This window comes from Bombus terrestris, chromosome 17, assembly GCF_910591885.1.
Source record: "Bombus terrestris chromosome 17, iyBomTerr1.2, whole genome shotgun sequence".
In the NCBI taxonomy this organism is placed as follows: domain Eukaryota; kingdom Metazoa; phylum Arthropoda; class Insecta; order Hymenoptera; family Apidae; genus Bombus; species Bombus terrestris.
In genome coordinates this window covers 9,644,313-9,662,405 of record NC_063285.1, presented here as the reverse complement: position 1 = coordinate 9,662,405, position 18,093 = coordinate 9,644,313, and the positions used below count along the sequence as shown (strand labels likewise).

The following is an 18,093-nucleotide window of genomic DNA, read 5'->3' as shown; positions in this document are numbered from 1 at the left end:
GGTCATTTAGCTTTCGAATGAAATTACACGACAATTGATCGAAATAACGATAAACAACTTGGGTTACGCTTATCGCGTTTCATGTTTCTGCGATATCTCGCATCGTAACTTTTATTGTGCACCGTAAGAATTTTCTAAAAATATCTGCAGAAATCGACTCGACTGTAAATCGTTCGATTCTACATTCTTCGTGATCTAGCTTTTGATTAATCGTGTGTCAATAATCGTAGAATGAATGCACTAATTCTTGTGTCTACACTAATTGCAATAATCGAACAGATTAATCAAAATCTTTGACAAACGTTCTAACAACCCAAAGTACATTCCTGACACGATTAATTACGTTTGGATATTAGCATCCTTTGCGGTGGCACGTGGAAGCCAATTCTGATCATCAGATTATCGCGGATGAAACGGCCGAATTCCCGTTACATGCGACATATCGTGATAATTTTTCGTTCGTTCAGGTAGAAATACTTTTTACGTTCGTATCTGTCAATTAAAAATTTGTCACGCTAATGTAGCTTCCTCGAAAGCTGCATTAACATTACAAGGTTCTTTTAATTGCATTTAATCCTGACATTAATAGACGATATATTCGTTAACATAATTTGCTGATTCGCGATCACACGATGGATAATCGATTAAGTTATACACAACGATCATCCACAGAGATTCTGCAGTTTAAAATTCGCTCGCACCACATACGAATGTCTAATTCATAGGCAGCCGAGCAAATTCTACAACCGACAGATTCTTCTAAAGATGGCACGCGTTCATGAAACTGGCCATTTCACATGCAACGATCTGTTGGACAGTTGATAGGGGAAAATCCGGCTGTTTCATCGTGCCATGAAAATGCTTTATTTCGTCGCATTAAGGGGGTTTCTGGAATTAGAATGTTCTAAAACAGCGTCTTTTTGTGATTTTTTTTAGGGGGGAAAGAAAGAAATGAAGCTATCGAATTTTCAGGTATGGTTTTATATGTATTTAACGAATGCAAATAAATTTTTTTTAAAGTAAAATACAAAAATTAGAACGCATTTCTAAGCCTATTTCATGGGCTGCAGTTTTCAATCGGCGTGAAAGATCCACCTCGTAATCCGTGAACGAAACAAAAAACCAAAAAGGGATTAAATTATTAAATATTTTTCTCCTCGATAAACTGAAAAAAAAAGGCAGAAAATAGTGTGAAGTTAAAAATTTTGGCGGATTTGAAGAAAAAATGTGTTTTATAAAAAGAAAAAATAAACTTAAGGTGCTACAACAATTATTTAAATAAACTTTCCAACGAATTTTTATAGTTCATCAATGAACTAAAAAAAAGGGCAGAAAATAGCGTGAAGTTAAAAATTTTGGCGGATTTGAAGAAAAAATGTGTTTTATAAAAAGAAGAAATAAACTTTAAGGTGCTATAACAATTATTTAAATAAACTTTTCGACGAATTGTTATAGTTCATCGATGAACTAAAAAGAAAAGACTGAAAATAGTATGAAGTTAAAAATTTTGGCGGATTTGAAGAAAAAATGTGTTTTATAAAAAGAAGAAATAAACTTTAAGGTGTAATAACAATTATTTAAATAAACTTTTTGACGAATTTTTATAGTTCATCGATGAACTAAAAAGAAAAGACTGAAAATAGTATGAAGTTAAAAATTTTGACGGATTTGAAGAAAAAATGTTTTTTATAAAAAGAAGAAATAAACTTTAAGGTGTAATAACAATTATTTAAATAAACTTTTTGACGAATTTTTATAGTTCATCGATGAACTAAAAAGAAAAGACTGAAAATAGTATGAAGTTAAAAATTTTGACGGATTTGAAGAAAAAATGTGTTTTATAAAAAGAAGAAATAAACTTTAAGGTGCTATAACAATTATTTAAATAAACTTTTTGACGAATTTTTATAGTTCATCGATGAACTAAAAAGAAAAGACTGAAAATAGTATGAAGTTAAAAATTTTGGCGGATTTGAAGAAAAAATGTTTTTTATAAAAAGAAAAAATAAACTTAAGGTGCTATAACAATTATTTAAATAAACTTTCCAACGAATTTTTATAGTTCATCAATGAACTAAAAAAAAGGGCAGAAAATAGCGTGAAGTTAAAAATTTTGGCGGATTTGAAGAAAAAATGTGTTTTATAAAAAGAAGAAATAAACTTTAAGATGTTATAACAATTATTTAAATAAACTTTTCGACGAATTGTTATAGTTCATCGATGAACTAAAAAGAAAAGACTGAAAATAGTATGAAGTTAAAAATTTTGGCGGATTTGAAGAAAAAATGTGTTTTATAAAAAGAAGAAATAAACTTTAAGGTGTAATAACAATTATTTAAATAAACTTTTTGACGAATTTTTATAGTTCATTGAGAAGAAAAATAAATAATAATTTAATCCCTTTTTGGTTGTTTGTTTCGGTCAAAAATTACAAGGTAGATCTTTCACGGCGATTGAAAACTGCAGCCCATGAAATAGGCTTACAAATCTGTTACAATTTCTTCTTTTACTTTAAAACAAACTTTTTTGCATTCGTTAAATATATATAAAACCATACCTGACAATTCGACAACTTCATTTCTTTCCTTCCCTTCTAACAAAAATCAGAAAAAGACGCTGTTTTAGAACATTCTAATTCAGGAAACGCCCATAAGACGCAACTGTTAACAAGGAAATAAAGAAATAGCACGGACGATGGTTCGGGTGTACGAGACACGGAGCGGAATGCATTTAACCAGAGCTACTACGATCTACTGATCAATACTAGCGATACGTCTACCTACTCCGGACTACATTATCGTGGTCCCTTTAGCTTAGTAATTAGCGTGACTCACTGTATTCCCACGCCCAGTAATCACCAGCACCCGCCGTAGGCAGCACCGTGCTCCATGCTTCTATGTGTAAACAGAAAGAAGGAGAGAAAGAAAGTAAAAAACTGAACCATGCTTGGTGGATATGTGGATGAACGAAATTACCGGAACACCCTTCCGGCTGAATTCAAACGAATTTTATTCGATGCGAGTTGCCGAATGAGACGAATGATAACTACGAGAGAAAAACAACGGTGGAAGGTTTAGATCGCACGGCAATTGCGAGCTGATTTTATTTAGCAAATAGGCTGCAACTCCAGCAGATGGAAATTATCGCACACCTTTTTCATTTTTAATTGTTTCAGTTCCAATTTTAATTTACTCGCCTTGCGATTCTTTTTCAGCAGCTCTCGTTGGATATCGATATCATAGGGTGGAAAATTTTGAATTAGTATTCATCGATATGTATTATATTTAGCGTGTGCGACAGTTTGCTAAAAAGTTAAAATCAAAGACTGCAGCTTGTTATGAATTTTATTCATATCGTTGTAATTTTGTTAAATGGAAGCTGCAATCGATAACACGATTACGACTCGATATCATAAGGCAACAGGTTGATTTAATTTAATGTATGTTAATTAGCACTCTTTTATCCATTTGCTTGACAAATAAAATTAGCTTCGAAAGTCGATGAGATTGTGAAAAAGGCAACATAAGACACATTGGTACGAGTAATCCGATCTGAGAGTGTCTTCAGACGATCGATAAATATCGTCGATGTTTCAAGATCTTCAACTAGAATGATCGATATATATCGCCAACGCAACACTGTCAATATTTATCGTCGAATCGTATTTTCGTAGAGAACCTTAAATATCCACGATATTAAATATCGTCTGATGGCACTCAATAAATTTTTTTCATCACCCAAGAGATGTTTATTGAAAACATTGATAGCTTGTATCTTGATACATTTCTCATAACATGATTACAATATGCTTGTCAAGTCAAACGTTACGTTTCAAGAACACCCTGCGAACAACGAGGAACAACATGTCTATTCTGTATTTTTAAACAAACCACCATAGTAACACTTTCAATCTTCTTTGTATTCCAGCAACCATCTCGTATTACGTCCAACGACGATACTATTATACTAAAACGAGACGAGTCTTTTCTTTCGATACGTCACGCGAAGTAAAAGTAGAAAGTTGTTTTATTCGCCCAAACAACAAACGAATTCTCGAACATTCCCAACGAATGAGTATAATACGTTTCCAATGCCAATGAAGTTCCAAAATGTTTCCAACGACATAGTATATGTATAAAAAACTTCTGTGTGTTAATATTTCCAAATATTTTTATGAAAAAAAAATTTTTAGTATTTCAGGATCTCGCGAAGTTCGTCTACGTTCGATGCGAAGGAACTGCAACCGCAGTTTCTGTCGTATCTCTGCGCGACGCAAAAAAATGTCTCGAGTATAAATTGCAAGCGACTCGCGCGATACATAAAACATATCCATTGGGAACATCGGGATACACAGTGTCCGATACACAATCGAAGATACATTTGCCGCTGCTTCTTTCTCGCCGAGTTATCGCGTTTTCGCGCCTCGTAAAAACCATAATCCGTTTCCTGGCTCGCACGCGATCCTCCGGCTTCGGAATCGACCGATACGCCAACCTCCGCCGGTTGCCCTCCTCTCGGCCATCGAAATTCCACAAAAAAGTTTGCCCCTTCGATCGCCGCAACGCTGTAACCCGATACGCGGAGATTTGGAACGCGTGTCGCGCGTAAAGTATCGCGGTGGATGATCGAGGACTAACAAAAACCATCGAACCGATCCTCGACAAGTAGTTTTTTTTTTTTTTTTTTTTTCTTGGAATTTTAGCCGGTTAATCGGTAACGCGTTGCCGTTTAAACGGCTCGTCGCGCAATTTCTGTACAGGATCGTGAGTCCGCACGCGATTCGTTCGAACAACGAATTTTGTGTTTGATCGAAATCGCGTGCAAATTTTGTTGCCATTTTTTTCTTTCCATTGTGTGATAATACGACGATGCTGCAATTGATTAGATCGTTGAATAAGTTCAGTCGTGTCAGCATTACTCATTTTTAATGGAGCATAAATGGCATCAGAGTAATTAACATTTCCGATCTACTATCGCTGCTTCTTAGTTGTTCGTTTACTGTTCTTCCCGCGGTTTATCCCGTAGATCGTAGCGCACGTTGCAGTTGATTTTTGACGGTTCGACAATTTTCTCTGCAATTTTTTGATAGCTGAAAATACGAAGAAAATTCGGACAGTGGCGAAAAACAACGATCGCAAGCTTCGATATTATTTCAGGAAGTTTGACGGATTTCGTAATAGAGGGAAATAAAGCAGCGACCGAAAATGTTAATCAGATTCATCCATAAAATTTACATACAACGATGCGCGAAGGTAGCTTGTCCAGGACCTCGAGAATGAAATTCTCGCCGTAACATTGCGACCGAATGCTAACTCGCAATGATTTTATTGATTGTAGACAACAAAACGCGATAGAAAAGGACGAAAAAGACACTTTGACGATCGAACTCGTCCTGTTTCTCTGTAGTTTCATATTAACCTCTTAAAAACAACGCGACGAAATTCACGAAACGATTCTTCCTTCTTTATTTCTTTATTCGAAAGTAGCACGCGCGAGACTTGCACTTCAACTTGCACAAAGATTTGTATATCATACAACTATACAACTGTATATTATACAATTTGTATATTGGTCAAGCCATTAGATCGTGTCTTGTCAATTGAAACATATCGTAGTTTGTTCGCCTTCGTAATTCGATTACGTCGTTGGGTGAGAGCATGTAACCGCGCAGGAAACAGTAATTGGTTGATATTTAAACAATGATATGTTACCAGGCTGGTAAAGTCTGACAATGAAACGTGACTATTTTAGCTGAATTAATCGAATGTTTAGAGCTGGGAATTACAACCGCATGGCGATCGGATTGGCAAACCATCGCTAAACACCACAATTAACTAAGTGATGTATTGAAAATCACTATGATTAACCTTTCCGATATACGCGATACGTTCGTATTGCGCGCATTGTTTGCCGAATTTGACGTGATTTGGTTAAAACGTACAGTGTTTCCTTTAACCAGTCAGCTGTTTTTCGCGAAGAAATATTCTGCGCCGCGACGAGCTCTGATCGAATTGAAAAATAAAATAGTCGTCCCATTGCAATTTAATTGTATTTAATTCTATATTTAATTCTATAATGACATAATTAAAAAAACTCGAAGGCAGTGCAACGGAATTTATGAAAAGACAGGATGTTGGAGAATCGCAGGATCGCGGACATTAAAAAGGAAAAACGGGATATGGAAAATTATGAAAATGGTTTCGATCGGCGAAATTACATTTCTACCGCCAGAAACTCAACTAATCGCCACATTTCGCTATTAGTTGTTATAAAAAAATTGGACCAGAAAGTACCACGTGATTTTGTTTATTACCGTGGTGTTTATATTGCTCGTTCGTCTCGTCGTTCTCTGACAGGCAGCGGATCGGTGTACACGTAAGTAACGAGCCTAACTTCTTCAATGTTAAGTATATTTCTGTACAGTGTGTTCCACGAAATCTCGCCACCTGATATATCTTCGTTGTTTCAAGAACGCGCGAGAATGTTTGGAATAAAAATCTAACGTGTTTCCATCGATTTAGCAGATATTTTAACTGGAGTTTGCGCTGTTGAACGTATTAAGGCGAATAAAAAGCGGTGTCCTCGTGTTTACTTTGTCGTCTTACGTTTGCCTTTCACGCGTCAGGTGTGAGAAATTCAAATTAAAATACCTGACAAACTGATACTTTTTTTCACCAGAATAGTTGAACACCATTTTGCAAAGAATATCAAGATCAACGTATTTAAAAATCATACGATTCCATTGAAAAAAGGAAACAAAAGTGCCTTTTGCATCTTCTTCGCGGTCCACTCGTCAAGAAACTGCTACCACGTGCTATGGGATATTTCGTATTCCTCTAAACCCCATAACTTTCTTTGCAAACATTTTCGAATATTCCTCGAATTAACGAAGACATTTCGGGTGAACAGAATTGACGAGACGCGTCGTGTACTACATTTTATGGAGAAAATATACTGAAATTACTCGATCGCTTAATTAAAATTACTTAATTGTTCACATTCGTAACGTACTCTACAGAAATCAAATTCATTTTAAGATCTTCCGATTAATATCATCTTCTTATATAATATAATAATATTAACATAATTTTAAGATCTTCAGATATAATCGCAGAAATCACGCTAATATCGAACGAAATGGAGAAAATAGGCGCGAAAGGGTCTAACTCGTACGGTAAGTGTGTTATTAATATTCTGCCATTGAAAAATTTAAACAATTAATTTCGATGGAAATACGAACGAAACGTATCGAATTGTGGAGTAACATGTTTTCGAAATTGATCTTTCTGAAGTATTTACGCTAAGATTTTTCTTCTTATTTTCATCCTTTTTTTTTTTTATTCTAACTAGTCGCAAATTTTAGTTCAAATTGTGTATTTTTCTCCCAGTTGCGAAACGTTCGAAACAAGTTGTACGATGTCAAATGGAAAAAAGCTGCGATAATAGCGATATAAAAAATACGCTGGCAATAAAGCTATCGGAAATGAAGGCGCTGCACGAAACAATTCTCGATGACCAGAATCGCTTGACTCAAGAGAACGTGAAATTGACCGAAGAGCTGAATAAGTTGAAGGAGGAGAATACGCAAGCGATTGCGATGAAAAACAAGGTGAGTCGGATAAACGCGTGAATTTTCAACGGTGAAAAAATTGAATGGACAGTGAAACTTTGAAAAATCACGTTGACAGGATATCGAAGAATTGAAGAAACAAATAGCTAAACACTGCGAGAAATTGGAGCGCGATGTCGACCAGGTTGAGTTGTTAGTTAAGAGAAACAAAGAGCTAGAAAGTAAAAACAGAGAGATAATAGAAAGGGATAACGAATTGAATAAACAGCTTAGTGAATTGCAAGAGAGGTTGGCCACAAAGGAGAAGGTACGTTTCTATGTACAAAATCGATTCTTACGATGGAATCGTTAATTTCTAGATAATTTTTTAGATAATCAGGATGAAAACTATACTGGTGCAAACAAAACAAAAAGACGTAACAATCCTCAAAGAAAAAACTGAACAACTGCTACATATATATGAGAATAGCATGAAAGACAAATTGAGGAACATAAGCGACATGTGTACGGAAATTTGCAATCAGTCGACATCATCTAGCGCACAGGATAACGGAGACGAAGAGGAAACCTCGGTTTAATATTTTGTTTCTATCGCGATATTTAATAAGCGACGAAGAGGATATTTCACATGTGGTTAGAACGTATAACAAAATTCGATGATAATAACAGAGTGGATAATTGCAGTTCGATGATTTACGCCTGTGAACTGTACAATTATCTGCCATTCACTTTATTAGGTTAGTTTATTATTTCGGGAGCATACATGTTCTCTGTTGATATAATTGTTACGATATTTTATATCTTTCCTTTCTCTCCCAACAGTTTCTTAGAAAATTGTTATCGAATATTGAAAAAAATCCGCACACCTTAGACTTCTCTTTCTCATCGAATGGTTTTGTATCTGCGGTTTCTATTATTTTGCATAACAGAGCATATGTGTGAACTCTTGGACTTGTTATTTTAGCTAAGACGTAATTAGACTGTAGGACTATTAATTAGGATTTTAGCGTGACGAAAATAACGTAGCTAAATACATGTGGAAAGAGTATAAATGGTTAGCTATGAATAGCGTGGACAAGGACGTTGATGAATTCTGCTACAGAAATTACTTCGTACGACATAACTCGTATTCTATTTTTAATTCCGCTCCGTATCGCGTTAAAAGCGAAATCGAAATTACGGACTGAGGTTTCTGCACCGCCCAAATTCCGCCCTACAACCACCGGACCTTCTTCAGCATTTATTCGCAACTAAATCAATTTTTTAATCTGAAAATACTTCTACCATTACCTTGCATTTAATTAGAACAATAATAGTAACAATTATTGTTAAACAGTACAATTCTTGACTCGAGAAGGAGAATTTTCCTAAGTTCGTCTCTTTAATTTCATTTGCAAAATGTTCCTTTTTCACGTGCCTGCAATGTGTTTTATTATAAAACTGTGTACACCATCAAACTATTTATAGAAAAATCGTATTTTTGAAATATGACTAGGAACATTAAGAAATAACGTAGTTATTATGATCGGTGCTATAGTCGTGACGAAAGAAAGCAATACTTTGGAAAAGAATGTCCTTTGTTTAACCAGCGGCATTTTTCTTTTAAATTCCAATTGCCGTTCACAGGCTGCAGCACTTTTATTAAACGATAAGATCGACCGAGAGACGAAATTAGACAGCGGGAGGAAATTTGGGCTGCTTAGCATATTTTCAAGGGAAATGACATTGAAAATTGACGCACCTCGTACGTAAAAATTGCAATTAATTACTTGCTGCGTTAAAATTCCCACAAATTAAATGGAATGTTCGCCTACTAAACGCGGGCAGCAGGTAATTTCTCAATTTACTGTCAACGTTACTCTTCTGTCTAACACTGCGCTTTGTTAGTCTCTTTTGTTTGCTATTAGAAAATCAGATGTTCTCGTGAGCGTAGAAAACGACGTTAAACATATTCTAGCGTTTTATAAAACGAATTTTACCAGCGCAGAAACTGTTTTAAATATAATTGGCCGTTTTACCCTACGACTGTATCGCTTCACTTTCATTTTCAAACCTACTACCGTTTTTCCTCCCCTCCCGTGAATCGTCCAAGATAAATTCATTAAACGACTGACAGAACTTGTCGGAAGTTGTTGAATAGATAGGAAGCGTGGTGTGGTATTTGTACGTGGTGTTGGCGAACGCAGAAGTGGGTCAACAATGAACGCTCTTAAGGGGGAAATACCAGCTCCGCAATTTAGTGATCTCGATGTTCGCGTTTCTCATTTACCAGCATCCCCTAATTCGTCTATCTCATTTAACTATTTCATTATGCTGACAAATGTTTTGTTAATTCGTCGCATAACGCGCGCTTCGCGCAACCCACGTCGTCCTTCGCAGGATAACATAAACAGCCAACTGTTTGTTATTACCAGCTCTTTCTCTCTCTTAATGCACGAGAGAAAAAGATCATCTGGTAGCAGCGCCAAGTATACGTTTCTACGTTCAATTTAAATGTACACTCGTCTTGCAGAGTGCAACGAGCTAAGTTTTATTAATTAAAGTGAAAGAATACAGTTCGAGCCATGGGGAAACTTTCGCGTTGGGCAAAAATCTTTGAACAGTTCGTTTCCCATTTGGCGTTGTGTTGATCAAATTTGTAGGTTCGGTCTGAGGATACGGCAATTGCGAATTTCATGAAAAATAATTGCGTTGATAATTGCAGATAGGCGTTAAAATGTTCCCGAGGAAATTTTATTGATAATTATTGTTGCTTATTAATGTTGATTTATAATTGTTGACTGTTTAAATATCTTTAGGATTTCTGCGGGATATTTTATAACGCAGATTTATTTCACGGTTTGGCGGTATAGTGATCGCCAGGCTGCGGATGTTCACGCATTGAAATGAACAATTGAAATGTGCAAAAACGTACAAAAATATATGAAATATGCAAAGTGAAGTATTTATAATATCTGCGAAATGAGAAGAACGTTTTGTCAGATTTTTATTTTACAAAAGTTGAAATTCCCATAGATTAAATAAATTTCCTCGGTTGATTTTACTCCTCAGAATTTAATTAGACACACTGTTACGATATAATTAGAAAGAATGAAGAAATATATCCAGCGATTGCCACGATCCTCGACTGGCCAATTGACAGGCCCGTGACGAAAATATCCCTCGCCAAACTGCCCGATTTCTCGAACTACATAGCCCGATAATTAGGAGAAAAATTGGCAATAGGAAACCAGTTTCATAAAGGTAGCTTTTGTCGCGATCATAAAATTACGAAAAATTAAAAATAACAGGAACTGAAACGATATGGAGCAAATAAAAATGAAGATACTCGTCAGGATGCTGATGAAAATATCTTGCTTCACATAATTTCAGTTTTTCTAGTTTCTCCACGGCGTTTCGTAAAAAATATTTTCAACTTTCGCCTCACGCGATTTCCAAGCCACCGTGCGTGACGCAAAAATAAAATGCTCGTCGTTTCCACGGCTGCGTTAGTTGCAGCGCCAAACAGCAGCCCCGTGAAACATTGAACAGTTGCATTGGGACGTTAAAATCAGAACGAGATCGATCGATTATGATTATGGTCGTCGATGGGCTTAAGATAATCCGCGTTGAATCGTTCAACGAATATGGAAATGTTCGTATCGCTGTATGTAGGTCGGTAATCAACAGTCTTGAGGAAGGGGTAAGCCACCCCCGCGAAACGAAGGGGTTGCAGGTGGTAACGAAGCCGATGCTCGCACTCGTCGTTCACCTTATTCGCCGTTTATCGCCGGCATCACGCTCCTACCATTTCCATTCCACTTCACAAGACAATCGATCAACAGCGAGATTCATTGGCTGACGCGTTCGTACAATTGCAGAATGGCGAGAGGAAATTGTGAAAATAGAGCTGCGACTTTGCCGTATCGGCGGAAGATTTTCCCAGCGAAATGAAAATCTTCAAGGGAAGATTTCCGTTTTTCCACGGAATATCGATGGGCAGGAATTTTGTCGATTGTTTTGTTCGTTAGGTTAGCGCGATTGAAAATCACGTGCGTAGAGTGAAAGGCTGTGAAAATTGCGGAAACAGAACGACGAGGAAAATTACAGACGCGGAGGAGACGAGGACGTGTTTTTGGGTTGGCAACTAAGTGATCGCGGGTTTTGTCAGTACGAGCTAATGGCAAAATCCACAATCACTTAGTTGCTGTTATACATTATATTGTTACATGATGAACCTTCGTTCTGTTTTTCTTTTGCAAACATGTCTTGTACGATGTTACGTTCTTTATCTTAAGAGGTCAAAGTGGATCACACGTAACTCGATAAAATAACACGAAAGAAAAAATTGTTGTGCATTTATTATTTTCTTGTAAAACTTTCAAAGAAACTTTCGTGACGACCTAATAATACTACACACATTACACAGCATAAAATTTGCACAAGTTTTAAGAACTTGAAGAACAAGTATCGATGTTGTACAGCTTCTCAACTGCAACAGGAGAAATACGAAGGGAAGAAGACTGCCACAGCACGACAACCGAAATTACCTTTTTCTAAATTGTCGTGCTTAAATAAATTCACCTAAGCTAGGCTTTAAATAAAATAAATTAAACTAAAGTAGAACTAGAACTCAAAAGAGGAATCGTTGCGAATTAAGGAAGGAAGGAATGTGAAAGAATAAGGTAGCATGAGAGAAGAAGATTTTTAATCAGATGAACGACGTTTCTATATTTTCTTCAGAGATCATTAATATCGTAAAAGACATCATAAAGTCATAAAAGACATGTTACAATTTTTGCTAAGAGGATCGTTATCCTTCTTCAAGCATAAAAATCTTCTTCAAGGACATCATAGGCAAATCCTCTTGCCTAATCTGAAAGTGATATAATTTTCTATATGAAATACTTGCGAATGAGAAAATCGTTTGTCTCTGGAGATATATTGGGTTGGCAATTAAGTGATTGCGGATTTTGTCATGACATGGTAATGACAAAATCCGCAATCATTTAGTTGCCACACGGAGCTCTCAGTTCGCATAATTTGTACTTCCTTTGTCTTGGGATTAACCCCTTAACCTACGATTTACGTTGGAGAATTTACGTTTCGTTCGATCATTTACTATGATCTATGATACTATGAACTATGATACGGGCTATGCCCATAGTTGTAGGTTAAGGGGTTAAGAAGGAACATCAAGGCGTATTTTCCAAGTCATCACGTGGCAACCTGCGCTGCGCTTTATTCGGTGACATTTTGCGATTTATTAAACAGCTTCACGATCTCTTCTCTCGAGAATTTCTTCTCTTTCTCGGCGATGAATCGTTCGGAGCGCCTTTGGCAGTGTTTTCTAAAGTTTCACGGAAATTTATAATAAACAATCGAGCAGTTCTCCGGTAAAAAGCGCCGCAAGACAAAGCAACTAATCGAGACAACTGCCTCGCAGCTTTTGATTCAACTTTTTCAACTTTTCAACTTTGTCGCTTTAAATTGATAATTACGATAGCTGTGAAGGAAATTTCTCCTTTCCGCGTGTACGAAAATTAATCGTTCTGCATAACTGGAAAATACACCTGAAGAAAATGTATCCTTCTTTACGAAAATGCCACAAATTCAACACGTGGCAAGCAACGATTGAAAAATATTTATTTCGAGTACACTGAGCGCACCAGTTGATTTAATAAAAAAACAACTGTTTAATACGTAGCTTTTCTTCTCGATTATAATATCGTTAATCGATCGGAGCAACGTAATTACGAGAAAAAGGAAGATTGCCAGGATTCGTAGTGGAATTTTTCAGCGCTACCCTCGACAGCTTTTCCCTTCGACTCGATTGTCTTTTCTGGCGAGAGGCGCGGTCGTTCCGCGCGATGTAATGTAATTTCCACGGTTTAACGACCACGTTCAAGTCCTGTGGCAGACTTTTGCGGGAAGAAAGAGAAACGGACGATGAAATAGCGACGGGCCGCGATGGAAATGGCCAGAGAAAAACGAACCAGAGGATTTATTAGGGTCGGAATAATCAGTCCTCTTTCAGATCTGTTGCAAACACCACAGAAAGGACGACGCTTTTCCTGCTGGAAGAGATCGCAGGCCAGAAGCGCGATAAATGGAATCCGACCACTGTGTCACGAAATTTCGCCAACCATCGGTCGTGAAATTTATTCGACGAGGAAACTTTGGCACCAATGATCGCTTGTTTCTCCGATGTTTCGTGTAATTTTCGTAAACCGTGTTATTTGCTAAAGGAGCAAGGTTTGTTTCCTTTGGACATAAAAGGATTATCCTCTAGCGGTAAGTTGTGACCAGCGTTCTGGTATTTTAGCGAGCGATGTGGCCCGTGAAGAAACAGCCAGCACAAGGTTCCAGCTTCTTTTCTATCACGTTCAATCAAAGTTCGACGAGTAATTAATGGAGTATTTAAATACGAAAGATTACAGGTTTGATTGTGTATTGAGTTAAATCGAACGGGAAATATATAATAGATACGTTTGGGGAACTTGAACACGTTGGGAGGCCAGTTGACAATGCTAGTAGTTTCATCTGCATTTTCGTTAATTAGGTTACGGTGTTCTTTGATATTGGTATGTCGGGAAAGATACGATAATGTTCCATTGGGTTAATTGCATTGCATGTTATGGTTTCTTTCTTTGGTGGGAATTGCGTGGTAAATTAGCCGGCGATGTTAATTTTCATCCTGACTTGCTGATGATCTTTTTACACAAAATGCAGCAACAGCTGCTTGTTAACATTGTTATATTCGTTGGTATTAAATTACGATGAAATTCTGAATGAGGAAATTGCAAGAAAAAAGAACAATGCGCAAACCAATAACATCGGAGTACCAGTTTTACGCGAATTAAAACACTGATAAACGTAAATGTGAGCAACATCCAAATGCTTGGATAATTACCTGCTTATGCAATGTAATCATGTTGAATCGATGTTGGCTGCAATTATCCATTGAGGCGGTATTAATAATAACGAAGAATTATACTTCGATACGGACACGTATAACGTTGCAATTGTTAAACCCTTAACCGACGATTTACGTTCGAGAATTTTGCGCCGAAAACGCAAACGAGCTCGCGCAGCCTTCGAACCATTCGCACGACTTGTGTGGTACGTACTACGGGCTATGCCCGTAATATTTCCGTTTGGTCCGATCATCTACTATTAGCTATACGCGTAATATTTACGTTTGGGTCGATCATCGTACTACGGGCCATGCCCGTAGTTGTAGGTTAATGGGTTAAACAACTAACTCGTATCGCGCGCATTAACAAGCTACAGAGGAATAAAAACGTCTAGTACATCGGATGTTTAATGAATATTTCCAATTACATTTTCTTCGACGTTGAACGATCACATAGTAAATATACGACGATACAACGCACGGAATGTTAAACGCGCGATCATGTTTAACGCATGCCGCGCTTTTCGTTAACGGCGTTCGTACGTTGAATTTTAATAATAGAATTTTTCGTCAGCGCCGAGCGTATGATTTATTATAAAACTACGACGTCCGGTATCGGGGAAATATTTCGCGTTTCGCACGAACCAGCGGAGCAGCAACATCGCGCATACAATCCAATTAATTGCGATACTGACACGACCTCTTTTCGCCATCAGCCTTTTACACCGCTACACTTTCCGCGCTGTTAATCCGTTAATGCCGTGCCAGCTCGAGTTCCCCTAAAACGATATCGATCACCACGTCGCGTACTCGTAACACGCGCATCTCTGCTAAAGCGGTCGAATTTTAATTATTTGCTCGGTGCATATGAAACATCGTCGTGCGAAAACGAAACTTGACACGTTGCGTTCATTCAGATACGATTTTAATCGAATTTTTTCGCTTTTTTGTATCTTCTAATTTCTTGTATAGTTAATTAGTTTTTCAGGTGTTTCGGATTTGGTCGCACAACCACAGGTCGAATATCGCATTGTTCGTAGGAAAATAAGAAAAAAATGTGGAACAGATGTTGTTGATTATCGGGTTGGTTCGTGGGAAAATCGAGTTTGAAAATCGATCAAGTATACTTGAAGCTAATTCCGGAACGGATAGAACTAAATAATCGACGGGAGGTCGTTGTGCGTGTGAAAAGAAGCGTTTTCGAGGAATATATGCTTGAAAATTTATCATACGCATGTGCTAGTAGTAGAATTCTCAACTAAACAAATTCAAAGTCTATTTCCTTGAAAATTAACGCTAGAACTACCGATAGTCAACACGAAGCTATTTCTACCAAAGTCAGTGAAAATCACTGGTCTTTAAAAAATACGTAATAATAGAATATTTGTATATTTATTGATTTATTACTTTCTTACAGAAGCAATTCCATATTATGTGGTATATTTTTGCTATTATTAATTCATCCGCGACCATGATCGACCTAAACGAGGGTTAGCACATTTATAAAATTGTAGAACCAGTCGTTTCGACTGCTGTGGTATTTCTAGCGTCAGCATTTAGCGATCCAGCGATCAATTTTCCTGATAACCAATATCGTCATATCGAATGATACGCGGTAAAAATTTGAAAAACGTGTGGCAAGTTGTAGAAAACGTGGAAATTGGTTAATTGGGGTTCGATGAACAAATTGCAGGACTCCTGTACACTTCGACAGGTATCAGTCATTTTCACTGCTATTGATATAAGTAGCCTGATACAAAATTATTTTCAGTTTGAGTACATAAAAAACAAAATAAAATTCATTATATTATTCTTTTAGTTATCATTGCAAAAGTCATTACATCATTGCGGAAAAAATATAACACGAAGTAGGAATTTTAAAACAAAATTGTAAAATCAGTCGATTTGATTGGTGTGGTAGTTTTAGTGTGGTGTAATATAAGTTATATTATATTAGCCATAAATTAAGTTTAGATACATCTAATCGATAATTATCCAAGTTCAAGTATACTTGATCAATTTTCAAAGACAAGTACAAGTCACTTTCACTGATATTGGTATGAGTAGCCTGATACAAAATTATTTTCAGTTTGAGTACATAAAAACAAAATAAAATTCATTATATTATTCTTTTAATTATCGTTTAGAAAGTCATTGGATGATTGTGGGAAAAAGTATAACACGAAGTAGGAATTTTAAAACAAAATTGTAAAATCAGTCGATTTGATTGGTGTGATAGTTTTAGTGTGGTGTAATATAAGTTATATTATATTAGCCATAAATTAAGTTTAGATACATCTAATCGATAATTATCCAAGTTCAAGTATACTTGATCAATTTTCAAAGACAAGTACAAGTCACTTTCACTGATATTGGTATGAGTAGCCTGATACAAAATTATTTTCAGTTTGAGTACATGAAAAACAAAATAAAATTCATTATATTATTCTTTTAGTTATCATTGCAAAAGTCATTACATCATTGCGGAAAAAATATAACACAAAGTAGGAATTTTAAAACAAAATTGTAAAATCAGTCGATTTGATTGGTGTGGTAGTTTTAGTGTGATGTTATGTAGGTTATATCATATTAGCCATAGATTAAGTTTAAATATGTCTAATCGATAATTAGCCAAGTTCAAGTATACTTGATCAATTTTCAAAGACAAGTACAAGTCACTTTCACTGATATTGGTATGAGTAACCTGATACAAAATTATTTTCAGTTTGAGTACATAAAAAATAAAGTAAAATTCATTATATTATTCTTTTAATTATCATTGCAAAAGTCATTACATCATTGCGGAAAAAATATAACACGAAGCAGGAATTTTAAAACAAAATTGTAAAATCAGTCGATTTGATTGGTGTGATAGTTTTAGTGTGGTGTAATGTAAGTTATATTATATTAGCCATAAATTAAGTTTAGATACATCTAATCGATAATTATCCAAGTTCAAGTATACTTGATCAATGTTCAAAGTCGATTTTCTCGAAAACTAAGCCGAAAATGAGAAAATAGTACTCCATATGGTTTTCTTATTTTTCCATAAGAAATCTCGCCATGATCACCTTTACGTGTTATTCGATCGAATTATTAATTACGTACGAATAACGTTATGTTTAACGAATACGATCAGTCGACAACGCGATGCAACGGAAATTAAACGACAACGTATACTTCGTTGTGTCAGTCGGAATTCTGCGGCATTAACAATCTTCAATTAACAATTAACGCTACGTGTCACGGTTTAAGTAAGCTTTCATCGGAGAATAATGGTACACAGTTTGCATGTAATGAAATATTGACAGAAAGTCAGTTTCGTTTCGCTGCTAATCCTGGAACCACGTCGGCGATAATTTCGTTGTACGCGATATCCCCAGTGAACTCTGACTTTTGCCGCGCACGCTATTAACCGCATGAAGCGTAGGATGTTTCATTCATTGTGCAACGATAAAATAACACGAGCGTTCTATCGTACGGCGATAAAATTCACGGTATAGGTCTTAAACAGAAGTTTGAGGGAAGATAGAGAACGCGATTTCGAAAGATCGTAAATGTGTTTTGCGAGGAGAATTTGCAACAGTTTAATCGAAAAAATCGTTTCTCCTTTTTTTATTTTGTTAGA

At 36.3% G+C, this 18,093-nt stretch overlaps 2 protein-coding genes across 12 annotated transcripts in view; one reads left to right on the top strand and one right to left on the bottom strand.

The window, feature by feature from the left end:
• LOC100646013 (neurexin-1) overlaps positions 1 to 18,093 on the bottom strand; it is a 636,909-nt gene that overhangs the window by 374,485 nt on the left and 244,331 nt on the right. For 7 of the 10 annotated variants that reach the window (XM_048413687.1, XM_048413689.1, XM_048413690.1 and 4 more), the window contains exon 4: positions 2,835 to 2,894. The exons of the other annotated variants lie outside the window; for them this stretch is intronic. In XM_048413687.1, the coding sequence (XP_048269644.1) occupies positions 2,835 to 2,894 (60 nt within the window). The remainder of the gene's footprint in view (positions 1 to 2,834; positions 2,895 to 18,093) is intronic. 10 annotated transcript variants of the gene reach the window in all.
• LOC105666656 (synaptonemal complex protein 1) lies at positions 6,116 to 9,592 on the top strand. Of its 2 annotated transcripts, none has more exons than XM_012318149.3 (5): positions 6,116 to 6,375; positions 7,095 to 7,174; positions 7,389 to 7,609; positions 7,689 to 7,877; positions 7,950 to 9,592. In XM_012318149.3, the coding sequence occupies exons 1-5, from the start codon at positions 6,131 to 6,133 to the stop codon at positions 8,010 to 8,012; spliced, it is 798 nt and encodes a 265-aa protein (XP_012173539.2). In that variant the 5' UTR covers positions 6,116 to 6,130; the 3' UTR covers positions 8,013 to 9,592. The 2 variants fall into 2 exon arrangements, with proteins under 2 accessions (XP_012173539.2, XP_012173538.2); XM_012318148.3 differs by having other exon boundaries at positions 7,942 to 9,592.